The 16,883-nt window shown below is 36.1% G+C and overlaps 1 protein-coding gene across 17 annotated transcripts in view; it reads right to left on the minus strand.

The window, feature by feature from the left end:
• Positions 1-16,883, minus strand: part of nbeab (neurobeachin b) — a 295,564-nt gene that overhangs the window by 161,604 nt on the left and 117,077 nt on the right. For 11 of the 17 annotated variants that reach the window (XM_082179446.1, XM_082179451.1, XM_082179439.1 and 8 more), the window contains 9 exons: positions 11,788-11,870; positions 9,794-9,856; positions 8,290-8,387; positions 7,721-7,813; positions 5,813-5,921; positions 4,586-4,667; positions 4,241-4,364; positions 2,351-2,543; positions 994-1,962 (listed from right to left, as the gene is read on the minus strand). In XM_082179446.1, coding sequence (XP_082035572.1) covers positions 994-1,962; positions 2,351-2,543; positions 4,241-4,364; positions 4,586-4,667; positions 5,813-5,921; positions 7,721-7,813; positions 8,290-8,387; positions 9,794-9,856; positions 11,788-11,870 — 1,814 coding nt within the window. The remainder of the gene's footprint in view (positions 1-993; positions 1,963-2,350; positions 2,544-4,240; positions 4,365-4,585; positions 4,668-5,812; positions 5,922-7,720; positions 7,814-8,289; positions 8,388-9,793; positions 9,857-11,787; positions 11,871-16,883) is intronic. The other 6 variants (XM_082179444.1, XM_082179438.1, XM_082179443.1 and 3 more) reach the window with 1 other exon arrangement.

Here is a 16,883-nt window from a genome sequence, read left to right on the forward strand (position 1 = left end):
AAAATTGAACACAATGACATTTGGACATGAGTCAATAATTAATTAAGATAATGGGATTTATTTTAATTGAAAGGCTGAGCTGTGTTCTCAGGATATTTTCATAAATTTCAGCTCAATTTATTAATTATAAATAAGGTTGGCCAAAACAATGGTGTTAAACTATTTTTTATTTTATAATTGTTTTACTGTTTACATTTTGCTAAAAGGCATATGATTGGGTTAATATGTATCTACTGAACTGTAACTTTCATCCTGGGATATACTGTATAGTGAAAATGTTCAATAAAGTAAAAAAAAAAAAAAAAGGATAAATAAATGATTAAACATTTAAGATGAGGAACTAACAGGATGAATAATTTTCATTTTAAATTGTTACATTATATTAAATACATTAAATGTTTATCTACATTGTCCATAACAATAAATAAAAAAATAAAATAAAAAAATTGACAACTCCAAATCTACACTATTGCTCAAAAGTTTGGGGTGTCATTTTTTTCAAATGTTTTTTTTTTTTTTTTTTGAAATCTCTAATGCTTACCAAAGCTGCATTTATTTGATTAAGTAAAAAACTGTAATATTGTGAAATATTATTACAATTTAAAATAACTGTTTTCTATGTTAATCTATATTTTAATGTAATTTATTCCTGTGATGGTAAAGCCGAATTTTCAAGGTTCCACCAATTCTTCTGTGTCACATGATCCTTCAGAAATCATTCTAATATGCTGATTTGGGTCTTAAGAAACATTTCTTATTACTATCAATGTTGAAAACAGTTGTGTTGCTTTTTAATTAAATTTGTTTTGCTATGTTTTTTTCAGGATTCTTTGATGAATAGACAGTTCAAAAGAACAGCATTTATTTAAAACAGAAATATTTTTAACATTAAAAACACAAAATCTTTACTGTATATATATATATATAATCATATTAACCTCAGACTTTTGGAAGTTAGTGTATATATACGGCAGTATCAACACTCATAGTTACCTGTGTTGTAGTAGTAGTCTGAATCTTCTTGATCTCTTTATCTTTGCCATCATCTGATTTCTCTGTGTCTGATGTGGTGCTGGTAACATCTGCGGTGCTCTTTACCCCAGAAACCCCTGGCTCCAACTCTACAGCCACAGTCTCAATCTGCCCAGGGCATTTAGACAGGCTTTCCCCTTCAGAGACATTGAAACCACTCAAAGTAGGCTGCATCTTAAAGCTGTCATCCACCAAAGCCGTTGGGTTGGCGTCCAACTCTTTCGAGCTCTTGGTCATGAGAGCCAGAAGCCCAAGGTCTGCACTAGTGCTGGTGTGGACCTGAGGTTCCACTCCTGAGAGCGGAAGAGGTTCAGATGGTCCCATTTCAGGCAGGAGATTTTCCCCAGAGCTGGTTGCCATCGTGCCAAAGAGGAAGGTGTTGTTGCTGGAGATGGCATCTTTTTCATCAGCCAGGGTGATAAGAGGACCTGAGCTTTTGTCTTCTAGGCTGGCTTTGGGTACCAGTACGCCGTTTACACTGCTGTTCAGCTTCTCCACCACAGCCGAGTAGACGTTATCAAGGAGGGAGTCCACTTCCACTAAGCCACCATTTTCTGTGACAGGCAGGAGGTCCATGTCGTCCATCTTCACCTCTGTGGCCTCAACCTTCTCAGCTTTAATATCTACAAGCAGGTCATGAACTTCCACATGGACACCTGACGCTGGGTTCTCCTCATCCAAACTCTTAGATTCAGACAAGAGGTTTCGCCCGGAATCTGCCGTCTCTGGTTCATCCGCTTCACTCTCAGGAGTCTGGGTTTGGGAATCTGGGTCCAGCTCTAGAGTGCCTTTGATGGCGGAAGCCTGGGCTGAAAGCCCCGAAATGGTGCTGACAAGCCCCTTCTTCCCTTTCTTAATGTTCTCCTCTTCCTGTCGCTGGTATTCCTCATACATTTTGGCTAAATATTCCTTGTGAGCCTCATATGTCACCTGCCAAACAAATCGACAAATTTAGGCTACTCTATCTATCCATCCATCCATCCATCCTCTCAAACAAGTCTTTGTCAAGCCCACATTTAGTTTACCTTGACTAACTTTGCTTTTCTATCTTAAATCTACAGATACATTAATTTTATCTACTTCATTTAATTCTGCATCCTGTTTGCTACCTCAATTTAAATCCAATTCAAATTTAGGAATTGAATCAGCATTTAAAGGCATTCTCAATTAAATTCTCACACTTATGGAGCCCACTGTACTCTACATCTGGATTATATCATCCATCTCTGCTCTCTAGATATCTCTAATCAATATTGGCAAATTTAAAGCTTATAAGATCTACCACGGTTTGTTCAACTGGTAAAAAACATCTATTTACTTTGGAGTGGGCAATGGAGAGTGTGTCCACCCACACACGCCAACCGCCCCACTCATGCTTGATGGCGTGGTACAGAAGAATCCGGAAGATGTTGTAAACCATCTCTGTGATCTTCTGTTCCTCTGAGTTCTTAGGGTTAATATAGCTGAGAGAGAACATCCAGTCCTGCCAAACGGAACACTGCAGCAGACACCTGTCACACCAGAAATGAGATGGATTAAGCTTTCGGCACTCACTCGTGTTAAACCCTCCTCTCCTCCGCAAACATCTTTTTTTACATCCTCAAACGACACTCAAAAGTGGAACCTAATTCACAAACCGACAAGTAACACAAAGCAATTTCAGCCCCAACCTCCATTAAACTTCAGATCTGCGAGGTAACGCTGAGAATGACTGGCAGCTATTTGAATAACACCTGAAGCACTTTGTGTTATCCATCGTAATTTTTTTTTTCTCTGTGCATTGTGGCATAATAAATGGATCTTTGGGTGAGGCAGAATGAATTAAGCTTGTTTCTTTTGCTGAAACACTCCGGGTTGTAAGATTGCGTTAAGGATGGTTTAATTTCAAACCCATCCCTATCGGCTATTAAAGAGATAAACTACGGCGTGTAAACCATCGCTACAGGATTAGTTTATCCTGAAATGAAAATTTTCATAATTTACTCACCCAACAATCTATCATCAGTGGAAAACAAAATAAAAAAATGTGAAGAATTGGATTGGTCACTTTGCAATGAAAATAAATGAGGGATTTCAAGATACAAAAAGGACTCCAATAAAAGTGATCCGTACTAATTCCGCATTATTTTCAATGTCTTCAGAAGTCACACGATCGTTATTTACAAACAATCTGGACATTTGCACAGGATTTCCTTGGTTCATGTGCTAAGTACCAATGTCCAGTTTGAGAACAAAATGTTCCTTTGAGTCAAATCTTTCACAAAATCTGATCTGGGCTGCAGATCAGAAACTTTTGGCACCAACGTTCTCTACAATCTATTTAAGCTTCTAACGCTTTTTGTAAATGAAGCTCTGTAAGATCTGTTCAAGAATTGAACTGATTCTGGTTCCTAACTCACTGGCTCAATGATCTATCTTAAGATTAACAACTCACTGAAAGGGAAGAATATGAGTGGAGAAAATTTGATCTTTTTCCTCACACAAATCTATTGTATGGTTTCAGAAGAGTCATGTGAATCACTTTTGGGTTCTCCTCCATCCTTTTTTAGGCTTGAAAGCCTCATTCCCCATTCGGTATAATTGCATAGAGAACAGTGTGAAGCACTGTCTTCATAATTCCTTTAGCATTGCACAAAAGAAAGCAAGCCGCATGGAACAACATGGGGATGAGAAAATAATGACACAATTTTCATTTTAGATGAATATTAAATTCCATAAAAAGCGAAGACAAATGTCTGGTCTAGTTACCAGTCACTGTTTACAGACGGTTTAGGAAAGCACTTTGGAGACGTAACGACTTCATCAAGTCTAAAAGCTTCTTGACTGGCTCACTGTAGAACGTAATGATGGAGATGATGAAAAGTAATAATAACAGCCAATTGAGATTTCAGCACACACTGGGCGACTGATTGACTGCCAGACTTGTGATTGCACAGAGGAGCCCTGCATAAGCTTACGAGAGAAGAAAAGAAAAACCAACAGCCATAGGACAGCAGTGGAACTGGTGTGGATTCGCATGTGTCTCTGAAACATCTGCTGTGAGAGAAACACGGCGAGGATTCGGAGGATTATTAAGCGTCACAGGGGGTGCCCATTAAACACAACAACAAGAGAGAACGTCACTTTTCTCTGCTCTCTTTTCTGATCCGTTCACTAGGCGGTTAATTGCTGTCATTGCGGATGGGGCGAGAAAGGAAGAGACCCTCACCGTCTGTTTTCACGGCTGTTACTGAAGAGCTTGATCATGTCAGAGAGGAAGAGACGCCGCACCTCCATCAGGTCTGTGCTGGCCGTGGAGCTCTTCAGCAGTGTGGCCACCACCTTAAGAATCACTGAGAACAACCAATAGAAGAACACGCATTAATCACTCAGCCAATCAATACAGAGTTGTATCCGATTGACACAGATGCGAACCAATGAAAATGCACAATTGACACAAATGAGACGGGCATCTCTATGTGTAGAAGCAAACGTTTCATCACTCGCTAGTAAACTTTTAACTTCCACAGATGACAGTTAATGAATGAATGAATGGGCTAACAGAAAGAATTACTTGGGTTCTGGATCTTCACAGTAGAATCGGGTTCAGCATGAGGCTTGTGGACGACCTGTGTGCAAACCTGCTCTGTCAAAATCTAGACAGGAAATAGATCAGATGAGATGAGACATTACTAGAACAGATAAAGCATCAATTATTAAGATGGCTTAAAACTAAACTGAAAACTCTATTCAGATATTTTGTGTAGTGGATATACAATGGAACCAAGTAAAGAATAAAAAGTTAGAGATAAAATAAATATCCAAAAATATAACTAAACTGCCTCTTGCAAGTTAACTACTAGTTACCCAAAGAAATGCAGAAAGAAATGCCCTTTTAAGCTTTCTATTCTAAGAGTCCTGAAAAAATGTATCACGGTTTCCATAAAACTATTAAGCAGCACAGCTGTTTTCAACATTGATAATAATAATTGTAACTTGAGCATAAAATCAGCATATAAGAATGATTTATGTCATATAAGAAGCATATAAGAAGGATCATGGAGTAAGACTGGAGTAATGATGCTGAAAATTCAGCTTTGACATCACATGAATAAATTACATTTGACATTATATATAAAATGTATGATATTATATTTAAAATCATGATAATATTAAATATTTCACAATATAACTATATAAACAATTATTTATATCAAAATATGAATATGTAAAATATATTATGCTCACCAAGGCTGCATTTATTTAATTAAACATAACAATTATATTGTTTATATAATTATATTGTGAAATATTTATAATATTATCATGATTTTAAATGATGGTTTAATTTATATATATATATATATATATATATATATATATATATATATATATATATGAAGAGTTCAGAAGCAAAAGCCTCTAAGTGCCATCTGACATTTTCTTCTAGAATGATCATTTTTATCAAGCTCGTATATTTAAGTTCAATAATTTCACTTAAATGGCAATGTAAATGATCTATTAATTGTCATTTAAGTGAAATTACTTAACTTAAATATACAAGCTTTATAAAAAATATCATTCTAGAAGAAAATTTCAGATGGCACTTAGAGGCTTTTGCATCTGAACTCTTCATATATATATATTCAAATGTAGTTTATTCATGTGATGTCAAAGCTGAGTTTTACATCACAGTTGTTTATTTTAGTTTTGCATATTTTATATTAAATAGCATATTTTAGTACTATAATACTGTATTGACCAATCAGCATCCGGAATAGAACAATCTGTTTTATATTACCTCATATAGTGTGTTGTATGTAGTTATCGACAGTGTGTTGGAGTGCAGCATCAGTCGTTCCCCAAGAAGTGTGAAGAGACTGTTTGTGTGCATTATTTCCACCTTCCTCCTGTGACAAAACAGACAGACACACAAATAGAAAACATACTGTAGTTAAAAAGCCAACTTTCATACATCTCACAGCTAATGTCAAGCTAGCAGGAACAGGCCTTGATGGCGACTGAGCTTGGCACCTTTTGCATGGTGTCAGGTACCTTCAGTTTTTCACTCAGAATAATGAAGCAACCACCTCTGCGCTCTCGTCCTGGAAGAGCTGTGGCTTTCACAATCACAAACTATCCAGCAGCACATCATTCTGAGGTACTGTCAGGTTGCTAAGCCTCCTAAATGCAATCCTGCCCAACAGCAAGTACAGACAAATGGGGACTGTACAGTAAAATGACAACCAGGAAAAAGTATGTTTTAAAGTGCCTGTGAGCATTCAGGATGTTAACCACTCAACGATGGATATGCTAATGACGACAAAGCAAATGTGGGTTTTATGTGCACTCTAGGCTAACTACAGTACAAGTCTGCAAATGTCAGGGGGCTTGTAAAGCTCTAAAAACAGCATGGTTGCCTTTACATTTTTGTAAGTGTTTATTTAAGGGAAACCGTCTTATGCATGAATTTTCCCTCACACCAATACATATATACATATATATATATACATATATATATATATATATATATATATATATATATATATACACAATACCAAAATTTCAATGTGTGTGTGTGTGTGTGTGTCAGTATGTGTATTGGTGTAAGTGGGGTCGGTAAAATTATAACTACATTCTGGCCTAAAAAACTCCTTAAACTACATTCCATGACAAAACAACAGTAGAATTTGTAAAATGATGGTGTTTGCTTGTCTGCCATGACAACTCTGTGAGAGAAATGCTGCAAGTGGAGTGATAGATTAATAGAATAACTCATGACTGGAAAAGGCTCTCAGCCAATCAGAATTGACGGTTGAACTGAAAAAAATTAATTGCATGTGTTAATGCGTTAACGTCGACAACACTATATACACACACACACATATATATATATATATATATATATATATATATATATATATATATATATATATACATATAGTTCAGTCATGAAACTCTAGAAGGTGCAGCATGGTAGGTCCTTCTTTGCATGCAATCTGCAAGCTACTGTATCACATAATTTCCACATGGAACAAGATGATTGGCCTCTGCTAATCCTGCAGCCAATGAGATTGCTTGCTCAACATTTATAGTCTGGTTTATTTTTTGCTTAAGGGCTAGTCCTGAAGAGCAGAGTACCCAGCTCCACCTGCCTAGATCTGCTACGAAATTGATGTATGTCTATTCATGTAGCATATCTTACATGATCACAGCAGCGTGTCTGTGTTTCTCTTAGGAGTAGCTCTGCAGCAGAAGCATCAATTATCAACATCAGCAGCCATATATTGTCCTTCTGTACAGTATATTAAATCACATGCTAAATGTATTCAGAGAGTTGTTATGATTGAAAAAAAAAATATATATATATAATTAAATAAAATTGTAATTTGAGGTGACTTCCGTTACACCACTCATCCCTACATAGATACACACTCAAATGTGTATACACACAAATATCAACATACACACACTAGTTAAAAGAAGAGGCTTATGGGTAGAGTATCTCACTATACTTAACAAAAGCCCTGGAGCCATTTAGAGAATATTTCTGAAGAACTTTAAAATTTCATAAAGACATTACTGATGAGGACTCTGTCCTTATGCAACCACAAATTTCACCTTGTCGGATTCACTTGAGAAAAGATATCTCTTGGAAGACTTTGTATGTGAAAGTGACTCTGGAAAAGAGAAGAATGGATGTACTCACTTGTGACCTAAGTGTTTGAGAAAATATGCCAGAACTTTCAGAGCCTGAACTCGGATACTTTCACTCTGGGAAGCCAGAAGTTTGTACACCACCCTGGAAAGAAATTAAATTAAAATAAAACTAAAAAGATCATTTATTGTGATTTAATTCATTAAATATTAAGTTAAAAACAAGAATAAGAGGGAAAGTGCCAAACACTTAATTCTTTCAATTAATCAAGAGGCAGATAAAAAAATAAAATAAAAAAAAAAACAGACAATAATAAGTAATACTTGAGAGGAAAGGCATTGTGTAAACCACCATGAAGCTGTTCATCAAAGTCATATCAGTTATTTTGAGCCAATCCCGAAACTTTATCAAATCCATCTATATTTCATTAGCTTGACATGCAGGGTGTGAGCTTTATCCTGCTTGTCAGAAAATAAATAAATAAATAAATGAATATGAAAATATCATTCCAATTCCTACGTCGAGTCTTGTGAATAATTCATGATTGTATCAACTCCATCATGGGAGACAAGATGAAATATAATGAAATTTGACTCTGGGCTGAGTACAAGGATTTTTACCGGATTCCATTCCTCTGGTCAAATGCAGGAATCATGGAGGCAGGGTGCTCAGACATGAGGGCCACAAGCAGCTGAAGAACATCATGGAGGTTCTCATCCTGAATTGAGTAAAAGGCATAAACACACATCCTGCATTTAAAAGGGTACTTCACCGCTGGGCTTTCAATAAAACATAATAAAGCACGCACACACGCACATGCACACACGCACATGCACACACGCACACGCACACACACACACACACACACACACACACACACACACACACACACACACACACACACACACACACACACACACACACACACACACTTCTTATAATAGTATATATATATTTGAAGAGTTCAGATGCAAAAGCATCTAAGTGCCATCTGAAATTTTCTTCTAGAATGATCATTTTTATCAAGCTTGTATATTTAAGTTCAGTAATTTCACTTAAATGGCAATGCAAATTACCTATTAATTGTCATTTAAGTGAAATTACTGAACTTAAATATACAAGCTTGATAAAAATGATCATTCTAGAAGAAAATTTCAGATGGCACTTAATTTATTTAATGCAACTCTGTGTTGCATTTTATTCCAATCTTGAAGCACATGGTACCAGTTAAAAGTTTGTGCAGGCCTAATCATTTTATAATAGTATTTTCTACATTTTAGAACAATAGTAAGTTGAAAACTATTAAATAACGGAAGTATGGAAATTATGTAGTGACCAATTATTAAATAAATCAAAACCATCTTATATTTGAGTTTCTTCAAAGAGGACATCCTTTGTCTAGATGAGTTCAGCTTACTTCATGAGGTGCATTCTGGGATGCTCAAACAGTATAGAACAAGATTAAGTGTACATCACTGTTCAAAAGTTTGTGAGTTTGGGGTCTGTAAGATTTTTAAATGTTTCTAAAAGAAGACTGCATATAATAGATAAAAAATAAAATAAAAAACAGTAAAACAGTAGTATTGTGAACTATTATTACAATATAAAATCAAAAAAAATAACACAGTAATTTATTCCTCTGATGTCAAAGCTGAATTTTCAGCATCATTACTTCCAGTAAAAAAATTGTTTGTTTAATTTACAGTAGTTTTTCTTTTTTTAATTTGTAATTATTTACACAAAAAATTATAAAATAATACTATATATATATATATATATATATATATATATATATATATATAATATATATATTATACATATTATATATATATATATATATAATGAGTTTTGCGCTGGTCTTATTCTCAGATAGGAAATCATATGTTAGCCTGAAGATGGGTGTTCAGAAATGCGTGTAGTCTATATGATCCACTTTAAAATGACTAAAGATTAAGTGTAATAGGAAGTCATTGAGTCACTGATTTGGATTTCTTTCAGTCAAATCTTAATTTAAGGTGTGTAAAATTGGGCCCATTTAAGAACGTGAATGAAGAATAGGAAATGTTCTAAAAACAGATATATGTCATATATATGTATGAGTACTGTAATATGGCGAAGACCCACCTCATGCATGGTCAGCAGGTAGTTTAAAATACTTTGAAGCTCATCTTCTTTAACACCTCGGTCCTGACGAATAATAATAAAAAAAAGAAACGTCAACAAAAAGCTGAGCTGTGCTACTTTTGCAATATGCTGTTGTTAAAAACCCAACTGCACTTATAAGCTGCTACATCCATCAGCATGCTGACAAACTATGAAATATAAATAGAAAGAAGAAAAAAATAACAATGAGTTAAAATTCAGTGAGGCTGTTTGCGGAAATGAATGTTCACAGCAAAGTTTTGTCCTGACTTTTACAAGCTGTCTCTTATTGCCAGCAGCCATATCAAGACAAGCCCAAGACTGGTTGCCCACTGAAGCTAAGCTGGGAGACTCCTGAGAAAACTAGGTTGCTGCTGGAAGAGGTGTTAGTGAGGCCAGCAGGGGGTGCTCACCCTGTGGCCTGTGTGGGTCCTATCACCCCAGTATAGTGATGGGGAGACTATACTGTCAAAGAGCACCGTCCTTCGGATGAGACGTAAAACTGAGGTCCTGACTCTCTGTGCTCATTAAAAATCCCAGGATGTCCTTCGGATAAAAGAGTAGGGGTTTAACCCCGGCATCCTGGCCAAATCTGCCCATTGGCCCCTGTCCATCATGGCCTCCTAATCATCCCCATACATACTGATTGGTATGCTCTACACCAGTAAGCTGGTGTGTGGAGGGCGTTCTGGCGCAATAGAGAGCCTAAGTCCCTCCCCTTCCGGTGGACCACCATGGGACCTTATTTCGGAAAAATATTGTATGGTAGTCAATGGCGAGAGACAACAAATATTTTGATCTCGTTTGAATTGTGCCCTGAATTACACATATGATGTTTGTCAATTTAAAAGATACATTTTAAAGTCAAGAAAGTCGCAGTTTGATGTAAAACTGTCGAGGTATAAGACTGTGAAAATAAGTAATTACAAAGACTACAAACCCAAAAGGCGCACATGTGACGTCATACCTTTTCTCTCAATGAATGAAGCTAACTTTACTGAAGCTAACGTCTGTCATTTTTTCTATAGTCTTACCTTATAATTGTAACGTTATGCCGTCATGCCTGAGTGCTTGAGTGTTTTGTACCAGACTGCACACATACGAGCAACGGATCTTGACGTACATAGTGCGAGACGAGAGATGTAGATAAAACTAAATGTTACTCTTCTGTTTTATGACAAAGTGCGACTTTCTTGACTTTCATAATTATCTTTTAAATTGACAAACATCATATGTGTAATTCAGGGCACAGTTCAGACGGAATAAAAAGATAAGTTCTCTCTCGCCATTGACTACCATATGAAATAAGGTCTCATGAGCCGGAAGCGGAGGGGAGGGACTTCCAGGCGGATGCTGGCGGATGCTGCACATTGGTGGTGGTTGAGGAGATCACCCCCCCTTCTATGTAAAGCGCTTTGAGTACCCAGAAAAGCGCTATATGTAACAAATTATTTATTATTATTATTATTATTATTAGGTAAGCAGCATGAACTGTCTGGTTGGAGCTGTGCTGATGAATGCACATGTTTCCCATTACTGCGAGAGCACAGGCAGCTTGAGAGCTAATTGTTGTTTGCTTGTGCCTTGGCCACCTGACAGATTTCTTGATGTGTTAGCACTGGTCTGAACAAGTGTACACTTTTTCCTACAGTCCTGTTAGAAAATTGTAAACAGCTGGGGCTTGTGAATGAGAGCGAAAACCTGCCAAAGCAACAGCCCTAGAGCTGTTGTTCTCTATATTTTGGTAAATCAATACAGGCACAAAATGAAAAGGAATAGATTTTTACTAAACTGTATTAAATGTAGAATTCTAACAAGTTAATATAGTCTTGATACAAAAACTATAGTTAAACTATGGTTAGTTAATACACATTCAAGGATGGTATGATTTGGGACAGATGTCAAGTCAATCATTTGTCTGCATATGCTACATATTTATTATCCAGTTATATGTGAATACGTGAAATGATGCTTACCTTCAGTATGAGCTGTTTGAGGAACAGCAGCATGAAGGCTCTGAGGGAGGTGATCTCTTTCTGCAAGGGCCGAGGACCGTCTGCTAACACAGGAGGCACAGAGGAACTGTTACAACAAACCGCACGACATCTCAAAAATGTCATGTTTAATGTTTCACAGATACTGGCATTAAGTTCATAGTGAGAGTGTCAAAGAGCGCCTCGCTCTCAGTCAGTGGAGAACCGTGGCACGGACAGGGGCTTCTGCCAGTCGAGAAGAGCGGAGAGGTCAGAGCTCTCAGAAGAAAAGCTAAGCCCTTATTAACTCCAGACGGGAAGACAGCTAGAGCTCAGCAGGCCACACTTCATTTCAGTAACATCTGCACTAATTTCGAATCCCTGGTCACTCTGATTTCGCAAAGTAAGACATGTTCCCTGGGTCAGCATATTTTGTTGATCCTGGAACAACATTCCAGTCCAAAAACTTAGTCCTTACCTAAACCCAATCCTACTCATTAACATATCCCTTAAAAAAGAGGCAAATGATAGGTGTAGAAGCACCTAACCCTGATTGTAAGCCTAAACTTAAAGGGATAGTTCACTTAATTTTTGGTATGTTTTAGCTTACCTCAAGGGCATCCAAGATGTAGGTGTCTTTTTTTCCGCAGTAGTTTCAATTTTGATATTTTTAGGTCAAACCGTTCTTGTCTGTCAGTCATATAATGCAGGTCTATGGTCATTATCTCAAAACACAAGCACAGAGTCCAAATTAAAACAATTCCCCGTCGTCCAAATTAAACAATTCCCCATCGTAAGTACACATTGATGGCCTAAGACACGAAACGAGCGGTTTGTGTGAGACGACGGGGAATTGTTTTAATTTGGACTCTGTGCATGCTCTTTGAGACAGTGACCATAAACCTGCATTATATGACTGACAGAAAAGAACGGTTTGACCTAAAAATATCAAAATTGAAACTACTGCGGGAAAAAAGACACCTACATCTTGGATGCCCTTGAGGTAAGATAAAACATACCAAAAATTCATTTCAAAGTGAACTATCCCTTTAACATGAACTGTTAACTTGTCCTTTAAATCTGATTGGTATATTGGAATGTTTAACCAGGAACATGTTTGGTAAAGTGATGTTCACCCTTCCAGGGCTCCGTTTTAGTACTTTTTAGACGTGTATGTGATAGATTTCCATTTGCTGTTTTATTGGGAATGGCCTGAGCATAAAAAGAAGAACAAATTGATTAGCTGTCATATTCACAGATTCATCTCAGGAGGTCTGATCACCACCAATCACTTGCTATTACACTGTCTAAAATGATCAACTCTGTTAAATGTATGATGTCTCTTTCTCTATTCGTATCAGCGGCGACCAGCAAAAAAACACTTTAAATGTTTCATTCTTCAAGAATTGTAAAGCACAATTAAGCAACTGGAGCTGTTTTTACATTTACAGATCCATTTCCAAAAACAGATCAGCCTCTGCAGTTTTAATCTCACTACATATTTCTGAATAAATGGAGGCAGTCCAGTTACCCATGATACAATTCTGCCAAACATTCTTTGAGTGTTAAAGTGAATATTAAATAATTCCAACATTCATTGGATAAACACATTAAATGATAAATGTTACATGATATAAAATTACTTCCCTATAAGTTTTTATTTTTTCTATGGAAGCTTGTTTCCACTACAGAATAAAAAAAATAAAAGATTTAAAAAAAGATAATCTTCTCCTCACAATTGCGATTTACATCTCACAATTCTGACTTTTTTCCTCGCAATTGTGAGTTATTATAATATCAGAAATGAGAGATATAAACTCGATGTTATGAAAGTCATGAAGTCAGAACTGCAGGATATAAACTTACTTTTGACTCCTTTTCTCGCAACGGCGAGAATCTCGCAATTCTGACGTTTTCCTGCAATTCTGACTTTCTTTCTCGCAACTCTTTCTTGAGTTTATATCTCACAAATATAAGAAAAAAAGTAAGAATTGAGAGTTTGTATCATCAAAGGTCAGAATTGTGAGATAAAAAGTTGTAATTACCTTTTATTTTTTATTCAGATGCGGAAACAAGCTTCCATAGTTTTCATCCTAGTTTCTGTCTTTTGACAAAAGTATGCTTTAAAGTTTGTCAAATTCTGTCATGTTATTTTTACAATTGTAAGCAGACATCTGCAAAATGCCACACAAAAGAAAAAACAAACCTATAACACAAACTTTAAACCAAATAATTTATTTTATTTTATTTGTAATAATACAATAATGTATTCATTTAAAAATGTATCAGACAGGTAAGATCAGCAAAACACATGTTCTAAACCATCCTAAAAAGCTCCTAAAATAATATACGAATAGAAGTATGATTTGTCACATAATGAGTACTGAATTATTAGCTTTGTTTTTTTGTTTATGTAAAGTTACTGTATTGTGAATTCTCTATGCTTTAATAGACTGCTATTACTGTTTTAACCTATATACAACATTGTGTTACGTGTAGCGGGCTGTAACTGCAAATGTGTATCGTCATGATGCATCTTTTTTTGCATTGTATTTGTAAACCTTTAACATTTTCATCAATCATTTTATTGATGAGATTAGCTTTGCTTTTATTAAACAGATTATCTAGTCCAGTTTAAGAGTCTGCAATTGATTGTCCATTGCCTTAGTCCTTCCTTCAATGTAAAGAAAGCAGTTTTTAAAGAGAGATCATGGGATGTTATCTACCTGGTCAATAAGATGACTGATCAGTGTACATTTTTCTATAAATATTTGATCATTTGTCTCTCCCGAAAAAAAATCCAAACAAAATAAACGATTCCCCAGCCCACATTAATCTAAACAGCCATTACAGTATTAAAATTAATATTAAAAGCGCAATATAATTGGTAAACACTAAAATCTGCAATCTAAGAGACTTTAGAGCAGCTGGGCGTAGATTGGTTTATCTCCAAATTGGGGGAAAAATTTATTTTAAACAATTTGCCTGTCTACTGGATCTCATTAGGAGATCAAATTCATGATTCAAGCAAAACTAAACAGATCAATAGAATGACTGATATCTCTTTTACTCAATAACACTTCTTCCTGCACCATTTAATTGATTGTGAATATGAACACTCACGGCAAACACTATCTCTTATTTGCAAAGAGTAATGAATCTGGCATGGTGTCAAACAGATAATCAATGCATATGTACTCTCACAGTCTCCCTTATGCAGTGCACTATCCTGAAGATCAGCCCAAACAGCAGTGTATGTGGAAGCTCCTTATCAAAATGGATCTGTGGGGCATATACAGAAGTGAAATTAAAAACCATCCCTTCAGAGGGTGTATGTCTTAATGCGGGCCACAGTAAATATACAGTAATTGGATCTGGAGTCATACTACGGCTTATCTTCTGAAGCCAGGAAAATGGGAAAACGAAGCCAAAAGAAAAATTTATTCAGCCCCTGGAGTTTTACACAAAAGCTCTCACACAGCAGAACTGGACTTGGGTTTTGACCGGCTAAACATTAACAACGGTGATTAACTGTGTGTGTGCTCGGGCATTTCAACACCAAAACATGTCTCTACGCAAGTACATGACCGTTAATGCTGTCCCAAATAAAAAAAGAGAACATTCAGAAATAACGTTTTCATAACATAATGGGAACGTTAGCCAAGCTAAAGTTGGCTGCGATTGCAGTCAGAAGAAAGCTACATTTTCGCTAGTTAGTTAATGTTGTTTATATGTCTATGTGGTGTTTTTCAAATGATTTAAGACAAACCATGTGCAAATTCATAAGTCAACACCATTGCTGAGTATTTTCTACTTAAAAATAGTCAGTCTCAAAAACACGGTTTGAAAATCGCTGGTGTTTCTGACGTCACAAACTACCCTGTAACCAATCACGTCAACGAGATCGCCAATGAGTGGATCTCTCTCATGAGTGTGTGGAGACGGGGCTAATTTGCATATTCATAGAACCACGTCATTTTGGTGATCAAAGATGAGTTTTAAGGGATAACGTTATTGACTATAGGGGGACTTTAAAGTTATTCAATATGTCAACATGTTTATAACTAGCTACATGAACAAAAACAGATCAAATTTAATAGCACAGACATCCACAGACAGCTCTATCAGTGTCTTGGGTACTGAGGTTTGTTACTGCCACTTTAAATGCAAGAACTAAAGTTATTCACAACAGGACTTTTCGCTGTGCTTGATGTTTCTTGAGGGAGTCTTTCTATATGTCTCTCAAGACACTGGTGAGAAAAGGCTGTCTGTGCTATTGAAAACAATGGGCAGGAGTGATGCATGACTTTAATTTGTGAAGTCTTGCTTGCTTTTAGAGAGATAGAGAGAGAGAGTGTGTGTGAGAGAGGGAGAGAGAGAGAGAGAGAGAGAGAGAGAGAGAGAGAGAGAGAGGTTTGTGATTAGCTGATGTTGCTCCAGTGTAAAACAGAACTCTTTGTTGCAGTAATTGAACAACTTCATTATGTTATACTGCTTTCTCTATAACCCATCCCTTTGTGGAAAAGACAAAAAAGACTGCAGCGTTCGACAAATGAAGAATAAATCAATGCAGACCGCCACATAGAATTACCTACTTGGCAAGCCAGAGACAAATTCTTTTACATACTTTAGGAAAGCTCCTCTAGGACCTCTTCACCTGGTGTGACTGCGAAACGTGTTTGAGTGTTTCTTTGTGTGTCGCAGAGGTTTAATCTTCATGATGGTGTAGTAATCTCAGCACCAGCTGCTTTTCAAGATAAGAATAGCAATTCATCTTCTGCACTTGTGTGTATATATGTGTGTACTATGTGTTAGGTTCTTTAGATATTCATTTAGTTTTAATCACAATCTGAAAATGTTCTGTGCTGTTTTATGAGCCAGAAGAAAAAGTAATTAATTATATAAGTCACAGTACTAACAAATCTGATATAGCAAATACTGATTTCCAAAGATCTATCCATGATTTAAAGGAATATTCTGGATTGAGTGCAAAGTTGTTATGTAAATATACATATGCAAATAAATTGAGTTTAATTCGGAAAAACTATAGAAAATATTTAAAAATACATAAATTCTATATATTAATATTGTATGTATTG

Source organism: Leuciscus leuciscus (assembly GCF_965113295.1).
Source record: "Leuciscus leuciscus genome assembly, chromosome: 9".
NCBI classification, from domain to species: Eukaryota; Metazoa; Chordata; class Actinopteri; order Cypriniformes; family Leuciscidae; genus Leuciscus; species Leuciscus leuciscus.